We start from the raw sequence: 18,801 nt of genomic DNA, 5'->3' as shown, positions 1-18,801 counted from the left end.
AATCAACCTAAATGCCCATCAAGGGTAGGCTTTATAAAGAAAATGCAGTACATATACACCATGGAATACTATGCTGCCATACAAAAGAATGAAATCATGATCTTTGGAACAACATGGATGGAGCTGGAGGTCATTATCCTAAGCAAATTGACACAGGAACAGAAAACTAAATACTTCGTGTTCTTACTTATAAGCAGGAACTGAACATTGAGTACACATGGAAACTAAAAGGGAACAACAGACATCACAGCCTATTTGAGAGTGGAAGGTGGGAGGAGGGTGAGAATCAAAAAACTACCTACAAGGATTCGTTGTGTATGGAGGTCCATGCCTGTATTACCAGCTATTTAGGAGGCTGAGACATGACAATCACTTGTACCTGGGAGGCAGAAGTTGCAGTGAGCAGAAATCTCACCACTGCACCCCAGCCTAGGCAACAGAGTGAGACTCTGTCTCAAAAATAAACAAATAAACAAACAACCTATGGGGTACTATGTTTATTACCTGGGTGATGAAATAATACATACACCAACCCCCCACAACATTGCTGTTTACCCACATAACAAATCCACATGTGTACTCTGTGAACCTAAAATAAAAGTTGGAAGAAAAAAAAAGGTATGAGTGAAAACCAATAAACCATTTTAGCTGAAACAAGATTTCACAAAAAATATTGCCATGTCTCAAGGCTCAATCCTGGAACCTCTCCTTTTCCTCTCTTCCAATAATCTCATTCTATCCCACAACTTTAAATACTACCTATATAACCCAATTTAGTATCTCTAGCTCTGAGCTCTCTTCTGAACTCCAGATTCTATACCCAGGTGTCTACTAGATTTCTCTATTTGTATGTCTTCATAGGGGTCTCACACCTTGTATTAACCCATTCTTACATTGCTAAAGAAACACCTGAAATGGGTAATTATAAGGAAAAGAGGTTTAATTGGAGCTATGACTTCTGCAGGCTATAGAGAAAGCACAGACCCAGCACCTGCTCAGCTTCTGGGGAGAGCATCAGGAAGCTTACAGTCATGGTGAAAGGCAAAAGAGGAGCAGGCACATCACATGGCCAGAGCAGGAACAAGAAAGGGTGGTGGTGGGAAGGTGGTGCCATACACTTAACAAGCAGATACTGCAAGAACTCACTCACTACTTGAGGACAGCACCAAGCCATGAAGGATTCACGCCCATAACCCGAACACCTCCTACCAGACCCTACCTCCAACAGTTAGGAATTACAAATTACAATAGTGGGGACACATATTCAAACTCTATCACACCTATACATCAGAAACAGAACTCTGGATTAGCAATCCAAATGAATACCTACCAACCACATTCTCCCTTTGTCTTTCCCTAAGAGTAAATCTTTTATTGTCTCTTTTCCTCAGGCCTCATGTACCCACACCATGAGCAAGTTCCTTCATTTTTACCTAAAAAACACAGGCCAAATCCAGTCACTGCTCCCCGCTGCCAAAGCCATGATTCTGCTGCAAGCTCTGATTGTTTCTCACCCAGATTATCTCACTTAAAAAAAATCTATAATTCCTTCTCCAAAGAGCAGTGATGTCTTTTTAAAAATAAGATCTTTAAAAAAAAGAAAGGCCAGGCACAGTGGCTCACATCTGTAAATTCCAGCAATTTGGGAGGTTGCGGAGGGAAGATTGCTTGAAGCAAGGAGTTTGAGACCAGTCTGGCAACATAATGAGACTCTGTCTCTACAGACAAACAAAAATGAGTAGATCATATTGCATGCATGTGCATGCACACACATTCACACACACACACACATACACACACATGGGCTCACTTAAAACTCTCCAGTAGTTCCCAAATAACCTTAAAATCTTGATGGCCTACAAGGCATACATGATAGAACCACTTTCTATAGGTTGGTGCAAAAGTAATTGCAGTTTCTGCCATTGAAAATAATTACTTGCAATTTGCCCCGCTAATTTTTGTATTTTTTAAATTATACTTTAAGTTCTGGGGTACATGTGCAGATCGTGCAGGACTGTTACATAGGTCTACACCTGCCATGGTGGTTTGCTGCATCCTTCCCCCCATCACCTACATTAGGTATTTCTCCTAATGTTATCCCTCCCCATTCCCCCCACCCCTTGCTATCCCTCCCCTAGTCCCCTATCCCCAACAGGCCCCAGTGTGTGATGCTCCCCTCCCTGTGTCCAAGTGTTCTCATTGTTCAACACCCACTTATGAGTGAGAACATGCAGTGCTTGATTTTCTGTTCTTGTGTCAGTTTACTGAGAATGATGGTTTCCAGTTTCATCCATGTCCCTGCAAAGGACAAGAACTCATCCTTTTTATGGCTGCATAGTATTCATGGTGTATATGCGCCACATTTTCGCTATCCAGTCTATCATTGATGGGCATCTGAATTGGTTCCAAGGCTTTGCTATTGTAAACAGTGCTGCAATAAACATACATGTGCATGTGTCTTTATAACAGAACAATTTATACTTTGGGTATATATCCAGTAATGAGATTGCTGGGTCAAATGGTATTTCTATTTCTAGATCCTTGGGCAATTGTCATACTGTCTTCCACAATGGTTGAACTAATTTACACTCCCACTAACAGTGTAAAAGTGTTCCTATTTCTCCACATCCTCTCCAGCATCTGTTGTCTCCAGATTTTCTAATGATCGCCATTCTAACTAGCATGAGATGGTATCTCAATGCGGTTTTGATTTGCATTTCTCTAATGACCAGTGATGATGAGCATTTTTTCATGTCTGTTGGCTGCATAAACGTCTTATTTTGAAAAGTGTCTGTTCCTATCGTTCACCCACTTTTTGATGGGGTTGTTTTGTTTTCTTGTAAATTTGTTTTAGTTATTTGAGATTCTGGATATTAATTTTTCTATTTTTAGTAGAGACGCCGTTTCGCCATGTTGGCCAGGCTGGTCTCAAACTCCTGACCTCCGGTGATCCACCAACCTCAGCTTCCCAAAGGGCTGGGATTACACATGTGAGCCACAGTGCCCAGCAGAACTAAATTTTTAACTTAATTTTAATTAGTTTAAATTTAAATGCCACATACTCCTAGAGGGCACATAGTTGAAATTGCAGGGCTAATACTTCTACTTAGTCTTTTCTTCTGCCTAGACTACTCTTCACCCCAGATCCTCACATGAATGACTCTTTCTTATCCTCATAGCTCAGTTGCCAGCCCCTCAGAAAGGCCTTTCCTGATCACCTAACCCGAAGCAGCTCCCACTGACACTACTTCACCTTGGTTATTTTAATCAAAGCACATTCACTACTATCTTTATAATGTGTTTGTCTTCCCCAAAGTAGAATATAATATCCACGAAAATAGGCTGAGTGCGATGGCTCTTGCCTATAAACCCAGCAGGAGGTCGAGGTGGGTGGATCATGAGGTCAGGAGTTCGAGACCAGCCTGGCCAAAATAGTGAAACCTTGTCTCTCCTAAAAATACAAAAATCAGCCAGGCATGGTGGCACGTGCCTGTAGTCCCAGCTACTCAAGAGGCTGAGGCAGGAGAATCACTTGAACCTGGGAGGCGGAGGTTGTGGTGAGCCAAGATCATGCCACTGCATGATCAAGAGCAAGTGTGGGCAACAGAGCAAGACTCCGTCTCAAAAAAAAAAAAAAAAAATCCATGAAAATAGAGATCTTACCTATTTCATTCAACACTGTGTCCCTGAAATATATGTGCTAGGCATATAGTGCTTCAATAAATGTGTGGTGAATAGTTTGAGTGAGTGAGTGAGTGAGTGAGTGAGTGAATGACTAAGCAGTCAAGTCAGTAAAGTAGGCTGGGGACAAATTATGGAGGTTACCAGAAGAAAAAAAAAGTCCTTCAAATGTATATATTTCATTTCTATGGGTGTACAGGGCTCTGCCATGTTCTTGAGTGTCCCCATGGGGACAGGCAATCTAAGCAGAGAGCATGAAGGAGCACACACAAAGCAGGTCTCTATCCTCAACTCAGAATCAATTTTATGAAAACATTATTGATGCAGACACACACAAGCTCCTTACATGAGACATTAGGAAATCTCTCAAGAATTCATCTACATACATTCTGCAGGCATACCTTTATGGGTAAATAAAGGACTGAAAGTGGAGTCAGACAATCAAGTTAGTTTTGTAGTCTTTCGATCTACAATAGCAAACCAGGGCACTGATGTCAAGTTAAACATTCTGCCAAGTTAAATACTGGTTTATAGTCATGCTATCTTATGAGAAATATCATTAGCTATGTCATTCAGCAGGGAGGCAAAGAGAGAAGAAAGTAAATGATCTGGCCGGGCATGGTGGCTCACGCCTGTAATCCCAAAGGAGGCCATGGTGGGAGAACTGCTTGAGGCCAGGACTTGGAGATCAGCCTGGGCAACATGGTGAAACCCTGACTCTACAAAAAGTACAAAAAAATTCAGCCAGGTTTGGTGCTGCACCCCTGTAGTCCCAGCTACTCGGGAGGCTGAGGTGGGAGGATCACCTGAGCCCAAGGAGATTCAGGCTGCAATGAGCCGTGATCTCGCCACCATGCTCCAGCCTGCCAAGAGAGTGAGACCTGGTCTCAAAATAACAGAAAGTAAATGATCTGTTTCCATCAAATTCAAACACCGATAACCAGCTGATAAGAAAAGAACATATAGTGTGGACAGAATTACTGACCAGCCCAAAATTACACCTAGACCAGTAAGTCAACAAAACTGATAACCTTGTGATACCATGTACAAAGTAGATTCCACACATTCATTTACTGTCATAGTTTCAAAGCAAAAAAAAAAAAAAAAAACGACTGGAATTCTAATGCATCTCTATTAAAAACCAAAATGCTAAGGAAAACTGCAGAGTAGATTCAAGTTTCACACTAAATCAAACTGCATGTTCTTCAAATTTTTTGCAGTCAAATTTGTCTACCACATTTTAAACTTCACTGAATATCACTGCCACTTCATAAAATTACCTTCTTACAAAATACATAGCCGGGCGCGGTGGCTCAAGCCTGTAATCCCAGCACTTTGGGAGGCCGAGGCGGGTGGATCACGAGGTCAAGAGATCGAGACCATCCTGGTCAACATGGTGAAACCTCGTCTCTACTAAAAATACAAAAAATTAGCTAGGCATGGTGGCGTGTGCCTGTAATCCCAGCTACTCAGGAGGCTGAGGCAGGAGAATTGCCTGAACCCAGGAGGCGGAGGTTGCAGTGAGCCGAGATCGCGCCATTGCACTCCAGCCTGGGTAACAAGAGCGAAACTCCATCTCAAAAAAAAAAAAAAAAAAAAAATACATAATCATCAATAAAAGGAATAACGTATTCTACAGTCCATTAGTAAGTCAGAATTTTAATCAGGGGTTTGTAGCACCAATCTCTGTAACTCAACATTTACCTCTGCTGTCCATATTCAGACCTGGTGACCAATATAGCCCAGGCCACACTAGAAAAACACACTTCACATGCAGAAGGAGCAAAGTTCACACCAAAAGAAAGGCTCTTTGCCTTCCAAATCTTGACATACTCATTTTCACAAAAATACCAGGGACACTTAAAGTGATAACTATTTTCATAATATAATGTCTATGCTTCTTTAAAATTAAAATTACCTCCACTCCTAGTAAAACCAAAGTACAAATGTACTCCTTAATTCAAAGTCTGTATTGGAACCACTGTAATTCCTCATGAGCTACAGGAGTGAAAAAACAGCTCCCAGTACATAACTCTGGTAGTGCAGGACTATCCCACTTCTAAGCTGGCTGCATTTTGGAACCATGATTTCTTTACTGACATTAGGGCAAACAGTTTAGGAAAAATTAGTGACAAAGAAAAATTTAGCTCTACAGAGCAGCCTTTGGGACATGCTTGAAAGTGACAGGCATCAGCTCTGTACAGTAAGGATGGCATAGGGGATAATTTTTTGCTTGATCATCACCCACTTTGCAATTTTATAAATATTATCACTATGCCACAAGAAAGTCCCTATTTCTAACTACCAAAGCATAATACTATAATATTTATACTTACAACAGTAAAGTATAAACAACCAACTATGGTACTTCCAAAATTCGTTTTGTCTGGTTTTCTCATGTCCTTATGCACAATTCTCTCAAGAATTACATAGCAGTGCCTGGTATCTGGTAACTTTACCGAGTGACCAGGGTTGAGCTGTCTCTACACCACAAAAACTATCTCTACTTTATGCCCTGCCATGGCAAAGCCAGGTTCCCAAAGATGTCTCTTGATTTTCCATCAAAATAATCATGAGGTATACAGAATCCACAGGCTGCTACATTTGACCAGGGACCCATGAACTCACTCTCACCTTAAGAGTAACAGACCTATTTCCACTACCATCAGGTCCAGCCACTTCAAAGAACCAGTTTGGAAAACTAAGTAACACGCTGCATTCCCTCATTTAAAAAAAAAAAAAAAAAAGTAACATGAGATACCAGATGACTCCTCAAGCTCAGCACCCATGTCTGACTCACCTTTGCCCCACATAGTACCTAGAGTCCAAATCCCTTGTGCATACATCAGCGGTTCCCAACCCCCAGGCCACGGACGGGTATCAGTCAGTGACCTGTTAGGAACTAGGCCACACAGCAGGAGGTATGTGTGCAAGCAAGCATTACTGCCTGAGCTCTGCCTCCTGTGAGACCAGTGGTGGCATTACACTCTCATAGGAGAGCCAACCCTATGATGAACCACACATGTGAGGGATCTAGGCTGTGCACGCCTATGAGAATCTAACTAATGCCTGATGATCTGAGATAGGGGTTTCATCCCGAAACCATCCCCTGCAACTCCCCCATCCCATTCTATGGAAAAATTGTCTTTCACGAAACCAGTCCCTGGTGCCAAAAAGGTTGGGGACTGCTGGCATAAAAGAACATGCAATGATCACTGATTAATGTGGCATTTTATCATAAAAAGTTAATATTTATAGAAACATTTAAAAAATATTTCCATAGAATTTTTTAAGACAATGGCAAACTTTTTCTGTAAAGGGCCAAAATAAACATTACAGGCTTTGTGAATCACATTCAGTCTCTGTCACATATTCTTCTTCATTTTTGTTTGTTTACAACCTTTCATGATCTAAAATCCATTCTTAGCTGGAGGGCTAAAATGAGGCCTACAGAGCAGAATTGTCATATAAACAAACAAACATGGTTACACTTCCACTAAAGAAAACCACTTCATTTTGTGTTATTTTTTTAAGAAGTTTTTTAAAATAAACTTTTTTAAAAGGCATTTTATCCATGTCTTTGTTTAAAAAAAAAAATGAAGTTTTAGATTTACAGGAAAAAGACAAAATTAGTGTAGAGAGTTGCCATATATAATCCACACTTACTTTTCTGTTAGTAAGGTACATCTATTAAAATTAATAAAATTAACTACAATCCATACTTTATTCAGATTTCCTTAGTTTACACCTAATGTCCTTTTTCTAGTCCATGACTCCCCCCTACCCCCGGGGCACATGACATTTATTCTTGGTGTCTCCTTATGCTCCTCTTGGCTGTGACAGTTTCTCAGACTTCCCTTGTTTTTGAGGACCTTGATGGTTTTGAGGAGTACTGGTCAGGTACTTTACAGGATGCCCCTCTACTGGGATCTAGTAGGTATTTTTCTCAAGATTAGATTGGAGTTACTATGGTTTTGGAGGAGAAACACCACAAAAACAAAATGTCATTGTCATCACGTCACATCAAGGGTGTATCAGCAGGACTTAGAGCCCTTGACATTTCCCTTGATCACCTGATGGAGGCTGTGCTTATCAGGTTTGCTCCAACCATTTTCTTTAAAAAACAATGAACAAAAATAAATTTAATAATTCACATATATAACTAGCTAAAAGGAAAAGCCTTTACATGTCAAATCATTTTGAATAAGCTGATGTATATATACACTGCATACGTGATTGACACCAATGCCTCATAAAATATATCACATTTGAGAAAAAGAAAAAAATTAATACATACTTTGCCAATATATCCTGCTTTTAATTCCTTTCAACTGTTTTCCCTCTTGAGTGTTTAGGAAGAAGGTACCCATAGGCTGAATTACAGGAATACAGAGAAAATTTAACAGACAATACACAAAATTTTCTTTTGCTTTTTAAATGATGATTATGTGCACTAGATTGTAGGCAAGCTGAGCTGGGATCAAATCTTATCCATCTTTATCTCCCAGAGTCCAGGGTACCTGGCTGGTTGATACAAAAAAACTGTTAATCAATGTATATCCACAATGTCAGTGTTAAATCACTCAATCAGATAGGGGGAAAAGGGAAGAACAATGTGAGACTAAAAAACTTGAATTTCTCTTACCTAACTTTTTATTGTCAAAGTGAGAGTGAGAGCAAACAAACAAAAAGGTAAACAGAATAGCAATGGCTATAAAAAGCTAGAATAAAGAGGGGAGACTTGGGTCCAATTAAGGCTATCAAAACACTATGACAAGAGAAATGCAAATCAACACCCACTAGATCCTACCTCACACCCAGTAGAGTAACTTAAAAAAAAAAAAAGAAAGAAAGAAGTCAGGCCAGGTGTGGTGGCTCACATCTGTAATCCTAGCACTTTAGGAGACCAACGTAGGCAGATTACTTGGGGTCAAAAGTTTTAGACCAGCCTGGCCAATGCGGTGAAACCCAATCTCTACTCAAAATACAAAAATTAGCCAGGAATGGTGGCTCATGCCTATAATCTCAACTACTTGTGAGGCTGAGGTAGAAGATCTCTTGAACCCTGGAAGCAGAGCTGGAGGCTGCAGTGAGCCGAGATCACCACTGGACTCTAGCCTGGGCACCAATGCACTCCAGCCTGGGGGAGAGAGACATACTCCATCTCAAAAAAAGAAAGAAAAGAAGAAAAGAAAAGAAAGAAGAAAAGAAAAGAGGGAGGGGTCGGGAGGGAAGGTTGGTGAGAATACAGAAGAATTTGCACACTCATGGGAATGTAAAATGGTGGAAAACAGTCTGGCAGTCCCCTCAAACAGTTAAACACAAACTTGCCATATGACCCAGCAACTCCACTTCTAGATATGTATATACTGAAGAGCACTGAAGCCACACATTCATACAAAAACTGTACAGGGATATTCACAGCAGCATCATTCATAATAGCCAAAGAGTGGAAACAACCCAAATGCCCATCAGCTAACGAAATTCCAAAAATGGTATGTCCACGTAATTGAATATTATCAAGTCATGAAAAAGGATGCAGTAGCACCAATAAATGCTACAACATGAACTCTGAAAGCACTAGGCTAAGAAAAAAGAAGCCAGATACAAAGGGATACAAAGTTTATTATTCCTGGTTATATAAAATGTCCAGAATAGGCTAATCCAGAGATACAAAGTAGATCAGTTGTTGCAAAAGGCTGTAGAGATGGCAGAAGAATGGCAAGTGAGTTCTTAATAGGTATGAGGTGGTTTGTTTCTGGAGTGATGAAAGTGTTCAGGAATTACACAATGTTCATGGTTTCATAACAATGAATATACTAAAAACTACTCAGGTGTAGCCTTCAAAATGGTTAAAAATAATGAATTTTATGCTGAGTGATTTTTTTATCTCAGTAAAAATAAAATAATTTGAAATAATTTGAAAAATCACTAAAAACATTGTGAACCTGTATTTTGATAAATCATTTGTAACCACAACTTATGTACACACTGTAACTTTAAAAATCCCTTTCCTCTTCTACATTATTCTGTGGTAACTTTTTTAATAACAGGAGTTTCAAAAATGCATGAAGTAACAAGTCCAAAATTCTAACTCAAGATCAGTTCAAACAATTTCAATCAAGTTCATAGGAATCAGACTCAAGCCCTATCAAAAAGAATTCACAGTGTATTAGGGCTAACGCTGTTTCCTGCTAATTTAATAACTCCTACATCAGCAAGAATAAGCCGGCAATGCCCCTCCAAAGTGATAACCTCATTTTCCTACAGACACTTACTGAAAGTAAGTAAGCAAGAGTCATTTACAAGGCAATGCAGGGCCAGGCAGTTTGGGCCAGCAGACAACTTCCAGGCTTTTCCTCCTGCACAGCTTTTCCTAGTCCACTGGGGCTTCCACTGATTTAATTTAAATCCAACTTGCTTGAAAGCCACATGTCACAATGGCTGACAATGTAGATGAAGCTTAGGGATTCGCAGCTCAAAATAAATAACATATTTAAAATAATAGTCTTTCGTGGCCGGATACGGTGGCTCACGCCTGCAATCCCAACACTTTTGGAGGCTGGAGCGGGCGGGTCACTTGAGGTCAGGAGTTGGAGACCAGCATGGCCAACATGGTGAAACTGCATCTCTACTAAAAACAAAAATTAGCCAGGTGCAGGGTGGTGCACACCTGTAATCCCAGCTACTCAGGAGGCTGAGACAAGAGAATTGCCTGAACTCAGGAGGCACAGGTTGTTGCAAGGAGCCAGGATCGTGCCACTGCACTCCAGCCTGGGTGACAGAGCGAACTCTGTCTCAAAAAATAAATAAATATTTGTTTTATTTAAAAAGCAATTATTGTCCTGAGTCTTTCAACAAAATTAAACTGCAAGCTATAGACTATTAATGTCACTGAAGAAATCTAAGTCTTTCAAATACACTAAGCAACTACAGTACTGTTCATTCCAGCAAGCATTACACCAAACTGTTAAAAAGAGTATTTCTTTTGGAATTTTTGGAAGACAGCATAGTTTAAATTAGTGCTTCCTAGAGAGATTTTTTTTAAATCCTCTTTTAACAACCTCTCCACAGTTCAAATACTATAATCACTCAAATAATTCACAGTAACAACTTGGCACCCAGACTCACAGCCTGCTGGAAAGTAACAATTCCAGCAGTCTATGACAATGGCAGTTGTGATTAAGATTATCAAGGCTCACTTTGTTTTCTTTGCTCTTGTAAGTAATTCTTATATTTATACTATTACTCAAAATGTAGCAGCATTCTCTCATTATTTTAAATCTAACTGGAAAATCAATTGCCTCTGTTGGTGGTTATGGGTTTGTTTTTTGAAAGCCCAACAGTAAGAAATTAGAAATAAGACAGTAGCTCAACTAATATTCTTTCATTAATTTAATAAACTGTCTTCATTATCTAACCAACATTTATTTAATGTCTACCATGTACAAAAAATTCAAAAAGCTGGAATAAGCAATTAGGGACTCAAGGAGTTTACACTCCAGCAGTGGGTTGACAGGAATCATATACTTCGCCGGCCTGGCCAACATTGTGAGATCCCATCTCTACCCCCCCACCAAAAAAAAAAAAATACAAAAAATACAAAAAATGGCCAGGTGTGGTGGCTCACGCCTGTAATCCCTGCACTTTGGGAGGCCCAGGCAGGTGGATCATCTGAGGTCAGGAGTTCAAGACTAGCCTGGCCAACATGGTAAAACTCCATCTCTACTAAAAATACAAAAATTAGCCGGGTGTGGTAGCATGCGCCTATAATCCCAGCTACTCGGGAGGCTGAGGCAGGAGTATCACTTAAATCCGGGAGGCACAGGATGCAGTGAGTAGAGATTGCGCCATTGTATGAGATTGCGCCATTGTACTCCAGCCTAGGTGACAAGAGCGAAACTCCGTCTCAAAAAAAAAAAAAAATTTAGCCAGGTGTGGTGGCAGGCGCCTGTCATCCCAGCTACTCTGGAGGCTGAGGCAGGAGAATCGCTTGAACCTAGGAGGCAGAAGTTGCAGTGAGCCGAGATCATGCCACTGTACTTCAGCCCTGCCAACAGTGTGAGCCTCTGTCTCAAAAAAAAAAAAAAAAAAAAAAAAAAGGAAAGACAAGGCCGAGTGCTGTGTCACACCTGTAATCCCAGCACTTTGGTAGGCAGAGGCAGGCAGATCACAAGGTCAGTAGTTCGAGATCAACCTGGCTAACATGGTGAAACCCCATCTCTACTAAAAATACAAAAAATTAGCCAGGCGTGGTGGCACGTGCCTGTAATCCCAGCTATTCAGGAAGCTGAGGCAGGAGAATCACTTGAACTTGGGAGACGGAGGTTGCAGTGAGCCCAGATTGTGCCATTGCATTTCAGCTTGGGCAGGAAGGAAGGGAAGGAAGGGAGGGAAGGAAGGAAAGGGAAGGAGGGAAGGCAACAGAGTTCCTCAGATCGGTGTGGAGAGCCAAAAGTTAACTGTGACATCAATGATACACACAGCTGCCACACCCTTCCTCCCTTCTCACCCTCCCCACCCCTCAAAATTCTTTTATTCAATTAAAAGCTATAGGTTGCTCAACATCTGACCCTAGCCATAGGCCACAGATTAGCATCTATCAGTAGGTTTCAACGTAAAGTCACTTTGTGTGGTGTGAAATCTTTCAGTTCAACTAGACAGAGTCATTGCATCTGTGGGTAACATTCAATCCAAAGATAGAAATGTTACATTGGTAAAGCCAACTCACCCTACCTCTGAGGCCTGCCCACTTTAGCTCCCTACTCCTCCAAAAGGCAATAAATCCAATCCATCCCACCTTTTTCTTTGTTGAATTAAAAAAAAAAAAAAAAGCACCAGGCCATTTGGCCAAGACCTATGGCCTACCATAAACACCAATTGGTATAGTCAAAAGGTGTCCATAGTGAGCAAAAAAAAAAAAAAAAAAAAAAAAAAGCTTGTAAACCTACAAAATAACACTAGGGAAGTGGGCCCATGCAGGCAGGGTGGGGATTAATCACAAACAGGGATATTTCCCTAGAATTAGTCTAGTCAATTAGCCTGAAAAATAAACGCTAGGCAAAAAGGTTCTGCCCCTCCATGTACTCCACCCAAAGACCCCTGAACATGCCCAAGTGGCGAGACAATTTAAAGGAATGATTAAGGACACATGCTGTAGAGTCAAGCTGTCTGGCTTTAAATCCTGGCTACGCACTTAACAAGGGCTACTTCTCTGTGACTCAATTTCCTCATCTTTAACTGGTAGATGACAAGTGTACCTACCTCATAGGACCAATGGGAGAATAAAATGAGATCACAGTTAAAGAGCTTAGCATGCTGGCTAGCACACAGTAAATACTGAGTAAATACTATCCATTATAGTATTTCTAATATTTCCAGGGTCCCTCAGTTCTTAAACTGGAATGTCAACATACACTAATACAATTAGACTGGGCCCTAATTGTGAGCCCACGAACATCCTTATGAAGAAGATGGCATTATCCTCATTTTAGAGCTGAAAAATGGAGGTTTAGAGGGATTCAGAAACTCAGCTAAACTTAGTCAATAAGCGTAAGAGGCGGAGCAATGAAAGCTTTGCTCACATCCCAGCAAAGTTCATGATGTCATTTACCTCCAAAAGCTTAAAAGCATGCTTTAGCATTCTGGCATGACAACTTCTTGAACTTATAAAATCCCTTAGCCTCCCCTACTAAATCAGCATAATTATCTATAGAATCAGAAATATTCTACAAATTCTGATAAACTATCAAAACCACAAAATTCTTTTTCTTAACAGAATAACATTACAAATATGCAAGGTAAATCATCATGACCATTCTAATTAAACGGCTTTAATAGTTCAAAAGTACTGCAGACCCATAGTATATCAAGTTGTTTTTCTTACAGGATTTGTAAGTTGATCCTGCAGAAGAATCCACACACTCCAATTGGCCTGTGTAACATCTCTCTTTCCGTATGTTTGGTAAGTGTGTAACAAAACTGACAAGAGCTAATAGTTACTCCAACTATACTTTCCCATCACCTCTTACACTATTTATTAAGATTTATTCACTTAATTGCCCTAAAAGAAAACATAATCAAATTTAAACTGAGTAGATTATGATGACTCTGATCTCACAGAATATCTTTTAAAACTCTAATACTGAGATCCAGAAATATTTGTTAGTCGTCAAATTTATGTCTCTAAATATTTAAGACTGAACAGCTGCAAGAAAAATTGGGAAAATAAAAAGCCATCTTAGTCAAAACTATTTGTCCCCATTCAATGAACTGTTTACCCAGTTTCCTGAAAACAGTTCACAGTAATTACTAATCCATTAAGAGTTTAAAATAAAGGACATGGTTGACTTGTGAAAAAAGTAGTGATATGAATACACGAAGTCATATAATTTTACTCCGCTTTCTGTTAACTTTACCCAGGCATTACATATTCTTGTAATGCTTTCTGGTAGACACAAATGAGATAATACAATAAAACATGTAAATTGAAGGAGAAGAGAACCTAGAATGCCTAAATATTTCAGGAATTTATTGCTATTTCAATAACCTGAACCGCCAAGTATCAGAAAGCAGAAAGAATTACCACACAACTGTAAAAGTCCAATATTTATACAGGTGCCTTAAAAGCCGCAGTTGGGTGCACACCATCAGCACTGACATTTACTATCTGTTAAGTAGTTTCAAAGTGCAATGGCATAAGTCAAATACCTGGCTTGGAGCGTGAAGTTTATGACAACAACGTAGCATGTCTGGAGAGACCGTGAAGGTGTGATGCCTGTCATAACTTTCATCAGGGCGGCAACAGGCAGCCAGGCTGTGACAAGACCGAACCTCATCACAGGTGCCTTTTCTCATTTCAGGAGGGAAACCTAAGCCCATAGCTTCATGGATAATTGAACAAGGATTGTTCCATAAATTTATAATGTCATTTATGACTTTCTTGTAATTGCTTTTTAGTAGCTTTCAAAAACAACATTTTTAGGGCAAAAGTAACTGAGAATACAAAGTACTTGGGTATTTCAGCTTCAAACTGAGAAAAGGGAAAATGTTAAGTAGGAAAAGCACCTAAAAAGGTTATAAAGCCCAAAGGCTACATTCAATAAAAAGTTAGAATTTTCAGAAATGACAAAAGTCTGAATGTTTAAGTTATCCCTGATGGTATGCTATCTAAATTTACAATTAGGAATATCTCCTTAATGGATAATTTACAAATTTATAATTAAGAATGCCTCCTATTAATCTTATAATAATTCTAAGAAACTTCCTTCTAAGGGTAAAAAGAAATATGGGATACAGAAACATCTGTGAAATTTCAGCTCCTGAACTAATTTTAAAACAAACAAACAAAGAAACCAGGCTAAGTAAGCTAAGTCAGAGTTCCTCAACACCCAACGTTCATTCCCCTACATCTTCCTTCCAAGGAGAATATGCCTGTTCACGACCTGGGAGTCGGTTCCAGCTTTCAGGTGAAGACCAACGCCAGGCAGTGAAACCTCCAAGCGCTCTTCTAAACTCGGAGGGGCAAAGCCAGTCACACCCACCAGCAGGGCCCGACGGGGATCGGGAGCCCCTTCCCAGCTCGGTACCTCCAGCCAGGCTGGGCGCCCCCGCCGAGAGCTCGCAGTCCAGGCTCGGGCGCCAAGGACGGCCCGAGGGATGCCACAGGTGGCCCGGGGGGCTCGCTCCCCACCTGGCCCTGAGGCCCCAGCCCACCCCCGCCGCCCCGAGGCCAAAGGTGCCCTGCAGCCTCAACGTGGGCGCCTCGAAGCCGACGAGAGTTCCGAACAGGGCTCAGATGGCCCCTGGGGTCCGATGGCCGGGTGTGCCGCGTCGGCCCGGGGTGGCGACTGCAGCCTCGCCTCCGGGCCAGGAGTGTCGCAGGGTCCCGGAGGGACGTCGGGAAGCGGGTGGGCGGAGGGGCCCGGGCACCGGCGGCTCCGCACCCCTCCGGGGACCCCTCGGCGCACCGCGAGCCGGCGCCACCCCCGCCCCCCGCGCGGCCGAGTCTCCGGGACAACAGCGGCCGCGTCCCGGCGGGCCCGCGCCCCCGCGGCCGGCGCCCACCTGTCCCGGGGGTCGATCCAGCTGGTCCTCCTGGTGTTGTGGTCGATGTAGAAGACCTTGCCGTCGTAGTCCCTGGCCTCCTCCCAGCCCCGGGGCAGCGGCAGCTGACCGCTCCCGGCCCTCCTAGGCATGGTCGGCGGCCTCGCCGGCGAGCGGCGCCTCCATAGGGACCCGGCGCGGGACGCGGCGGGAACGCGGCTGTCCGGCCCGGCCGCCAACCAGCGACGCGGGCGCCGGCCAGGGGCTGAGGGGCGCGGGGCGCGGCGGAACCACGCGCGGGAGGCGCCTCAGGAAACGCTGCTCGCGGCCCCGCTGGGGCTCAGTCCACCATGTCTGCGTCGGAGCCGGCGAGCGAACCCTCCTCCCCCCCGCCGCCGCTGCCTCCGCCTCTTCCTCCGCCTCCGCCCAGTCCCCCTGTGGCCGCCGAGGGTCGCGGCGCCCAGGCTGCCGGAGCCGCCGCCGTCTGGGCTCGGATCCGGGAAGCGGCGGCGCGGCGGCGCGGCGGCGCGGCGGCTGCGGGCCCCTCATTTGCATGCGATTAGCATGCGCCCGCCCGCCTCATCTGCATGCGCATTCCTCCCGCCGCATTCCTGCGCTTAACCCCGCTGCTGCCGGCGCCGCTGCTCCCGCCGGGACGCACGGCCCGCGTGGGGCGGGGGAGGGGCCGCGGCTCCAGGTGGGAGGGAGGCGGCGAAGGAATGTGCGGCGGGCTCCCTCCGCTTGACGCCAGAGAGCTCCCCGGGGCAAAACGCTGGGAGGTTTTCGAGTTTCTGGCCTGGGACTATTGCAAAAAGTCTCCGCAACCTTCTCAACCTCTCGTCTTCTAGGGAAACCACGAAACTTTCGAAAGGAAAGGGGGTGGGGTGGGAGCTCTCCTCGGAAGGAAAAACCCCCCACGAGCGGGGAGGGCACAGAGGCTGTCCACGCCGCGCCCCGAGCCCCTCCTGCACCCCACGGGCGGACCGGGGCGGTGGGAAAGCGCCAAGCCGCGGGAGCGCGTCGGTGGGTCCGGGACTGCGGGGCCTCTGCTGGGCGCCTGGCCCCCGGTGACCTCGGCAGAGACCGCGGGCCGCGCGGCGGAAAGCGGAGAAACTCCCGCCCAGCCCTGGAGCCGCCCGGGAGCCACCCGCCGCCCCGCCGCGTCGGGGCGCTCCAGACGCGAGGCCCCCAGTCCCCGGCCTCCCCTGCTGAGTTTGGAGGAGGTTGGCCGTGGGCGCGCCCCGACTCCAGTGCCTTCCGTCCAGCCGCCCGCCGCGAGATGTCTCCCCCACCGCGGCCCCGCCGTGGCCAGCCGGGGCCAGCGAGGTGGGAGCGGCCACGCCGGAGGGCCCTACGGCGGCGCCGGACTCCAGCCGTTCCTAGGCCCCGGCCCGGCCGAGGCGGGCCGGAACCTTCCCTGTCGCGCAGGCCTTTATTTATTCAGCAGCTACTACGTGCTGGCCGGCACTGCCGAGGGACCGGTCCCCGGCCCCAGGCGGGGCAATGCAGGGGCAGCGCCGGCGGGGCCGGGACCCCGAGCTTTGCTGTCCCCGGCCCCTCGGTCTGCGGCGGCGCCCCCCAGGCCCAGAACCCCTCTGCAGCCGGGTTTACACCGCCGCGCCCCGTCATCTTCTGGGTTACCGAGCAGTGCTTTTAAAATAGCACCGAGGAAGGCCCCGAAGCCCGGTCTTGCACCGCGTGGTGTGAGCCGTTTAATCGCGCCCGCTAAAGCGTCAGGAGTTTGCACCGTGCGCAGGACTCGGCGCTGGGCCGGGGCTCCCGCGGGGGATGGACCGACCTCCGCCTCCCCTGCGGGTTCGCAGGCCAGCCAGAGAGTCGCGCGAGGGAGACTCTCGCTGCGCGGGGCCGGCCTGCGCTGGGGTGAGGGCGGCTGTCGGCTCCCAGAGCCATCCCGTCGGGGCATCTGCGGCAAGTCTCGAAGGTGGAGAGGCTCAGACTTGGAACAGACTTCACGAAAGGGGTCCTAGAACGGGAAGGGGGGTCGTGTTTGCCCTTAGAGCGGTCCGGGCGTGAAGTGGACACTTGAAAGCACCAGAAACGCTGGAGAGCTTGGAGCGCCTGGGAAGGAGCCACTGGAGCGGCCGGAGGTGGGGAAGGAAGGCACCTTCGCTCGCCTTGACCGCCTTCAGGGCTGCCGCTTGTGCGGCCAGGCTTCTGGAAGCTAGGCTCTGCGCTTGGGGAAGAGAAGCCCCCACCTCCGGATCTGGGTGCTGCCCCAGAGTCCGTCATCTGGACGTGATCACACGAGTCCAGCTTCTCTAGTTCCCGGTGGAATGAGACGCCCTGGTGGGGCCTTAAGGTTGAACATTTAAATACTGCAAAAAAAAAAAAAAAAAAAAAAAGGCCGGGCGCGGTGGCTCAAGCCTATAATCCCAGCACTTTGGGAGGCCGAGGTGGGTGGATCACAAGGTCAAGAGATCGAGACCATCCTGGTCAACATGGTGAAACCCCGTCTCTACTAAAAATACAAAAAATTAGCTGGGCATGGTGGCGCGTGCCTGTAATCCCAGCTACTCAGGATGCTGAGGCAGGAGAATTGCCTGAACCCAGGAGGCGGAGGTTGCGGTGAGCCGAGGTAGCGCCATTGCACTCCAGCCTGGGTAACAAGAGCGAAACTCCGTCTCAAAAAAAAAAAGGGGGGGGGCCTGTGTAGAATTAATCTCTCACTATGAGCGGATGTGCGTTGTTTTGGACTTCTCTAAATGAGCCCAAATGCATGGCCAACACTTGCTTTGTGGTGTACTGACAACATCATTCAGCACTAAACCAACCCATTCTTATTTAAACCTTGTTTCCTAGCTTACTTTTTTCCCCCAAACAATTTGAACACATTTATACTAAAATGTCTGTATCTTACTATTAAAAAAAAGGAACACACTTTGCTGCTGCCGTAATTTATTTTACTGAGATGAACTGTTTCTACAATACTTGTAATTTCAAATGCGTTAAGCTTTCCGCTAAGTAGTTTTACCCAAATTCTAAAACCAGTGAGGAATCCAAAATAGCGTGCAGCATTAAATGAAGTTTATTGTTCCATAAATCTTCAGACTTCAA

General features: G+C 45.0%; 1 protein-coding gene and 1 pseudogene across 2 annotated transcripts in view; one reads left to right on the top strand and one right to left on the bottom strand.

The window, feature by feature from the left end:
- Positions 1–15,947, bottom strand: part of WWC2 (WW and C2 domain containing 2) — a 218,696-nt gene extending 202,749 nt beyond the window's left edge. The window contains exon 1 of one of the 2 annotated variants that reach the window (XM_039468352.2): positions 15,748–15,947. In XM_039468352.2, coding sequence (XP_039324286.1) covers positions 15,748–15,878 — 131 coding nt within the window. In that variant the 5' untranslated portion in view covers positions 15,879–15,947. The remainder of the gene's footprint in view (positions 1–15,747) is intronic. The other variant, XM_074396680.1, reaches the window with a different exon arrangement.
- Positions 15,877–18,569, top strand: LOC120363635 (uncharacterized; annotated as a pseudogene).
- Positions 18,570–18,801: the final 232 nt, after the last annotated feature.

This window comes from Saimiri boliviensis, chromosome 3, assembly GCF_048565385.1.
Source record: "Saimiri boliviensis isolate mSaiBol1 chromosome 3, mSaiBol1.pri, whole genome shotgun sequence".
Taxonomy (NCBI): Eukaryota; Metazoa; Chordata; class Mammalia; order Primates; family Cebidae; genus Saimiri; species Saimiri boliviensis.
The sequence above is the reverse complement of the archived record's forward strand: the minus strand, read 5'-3'. Positions and strand labels throughout refer to the sequence as shown.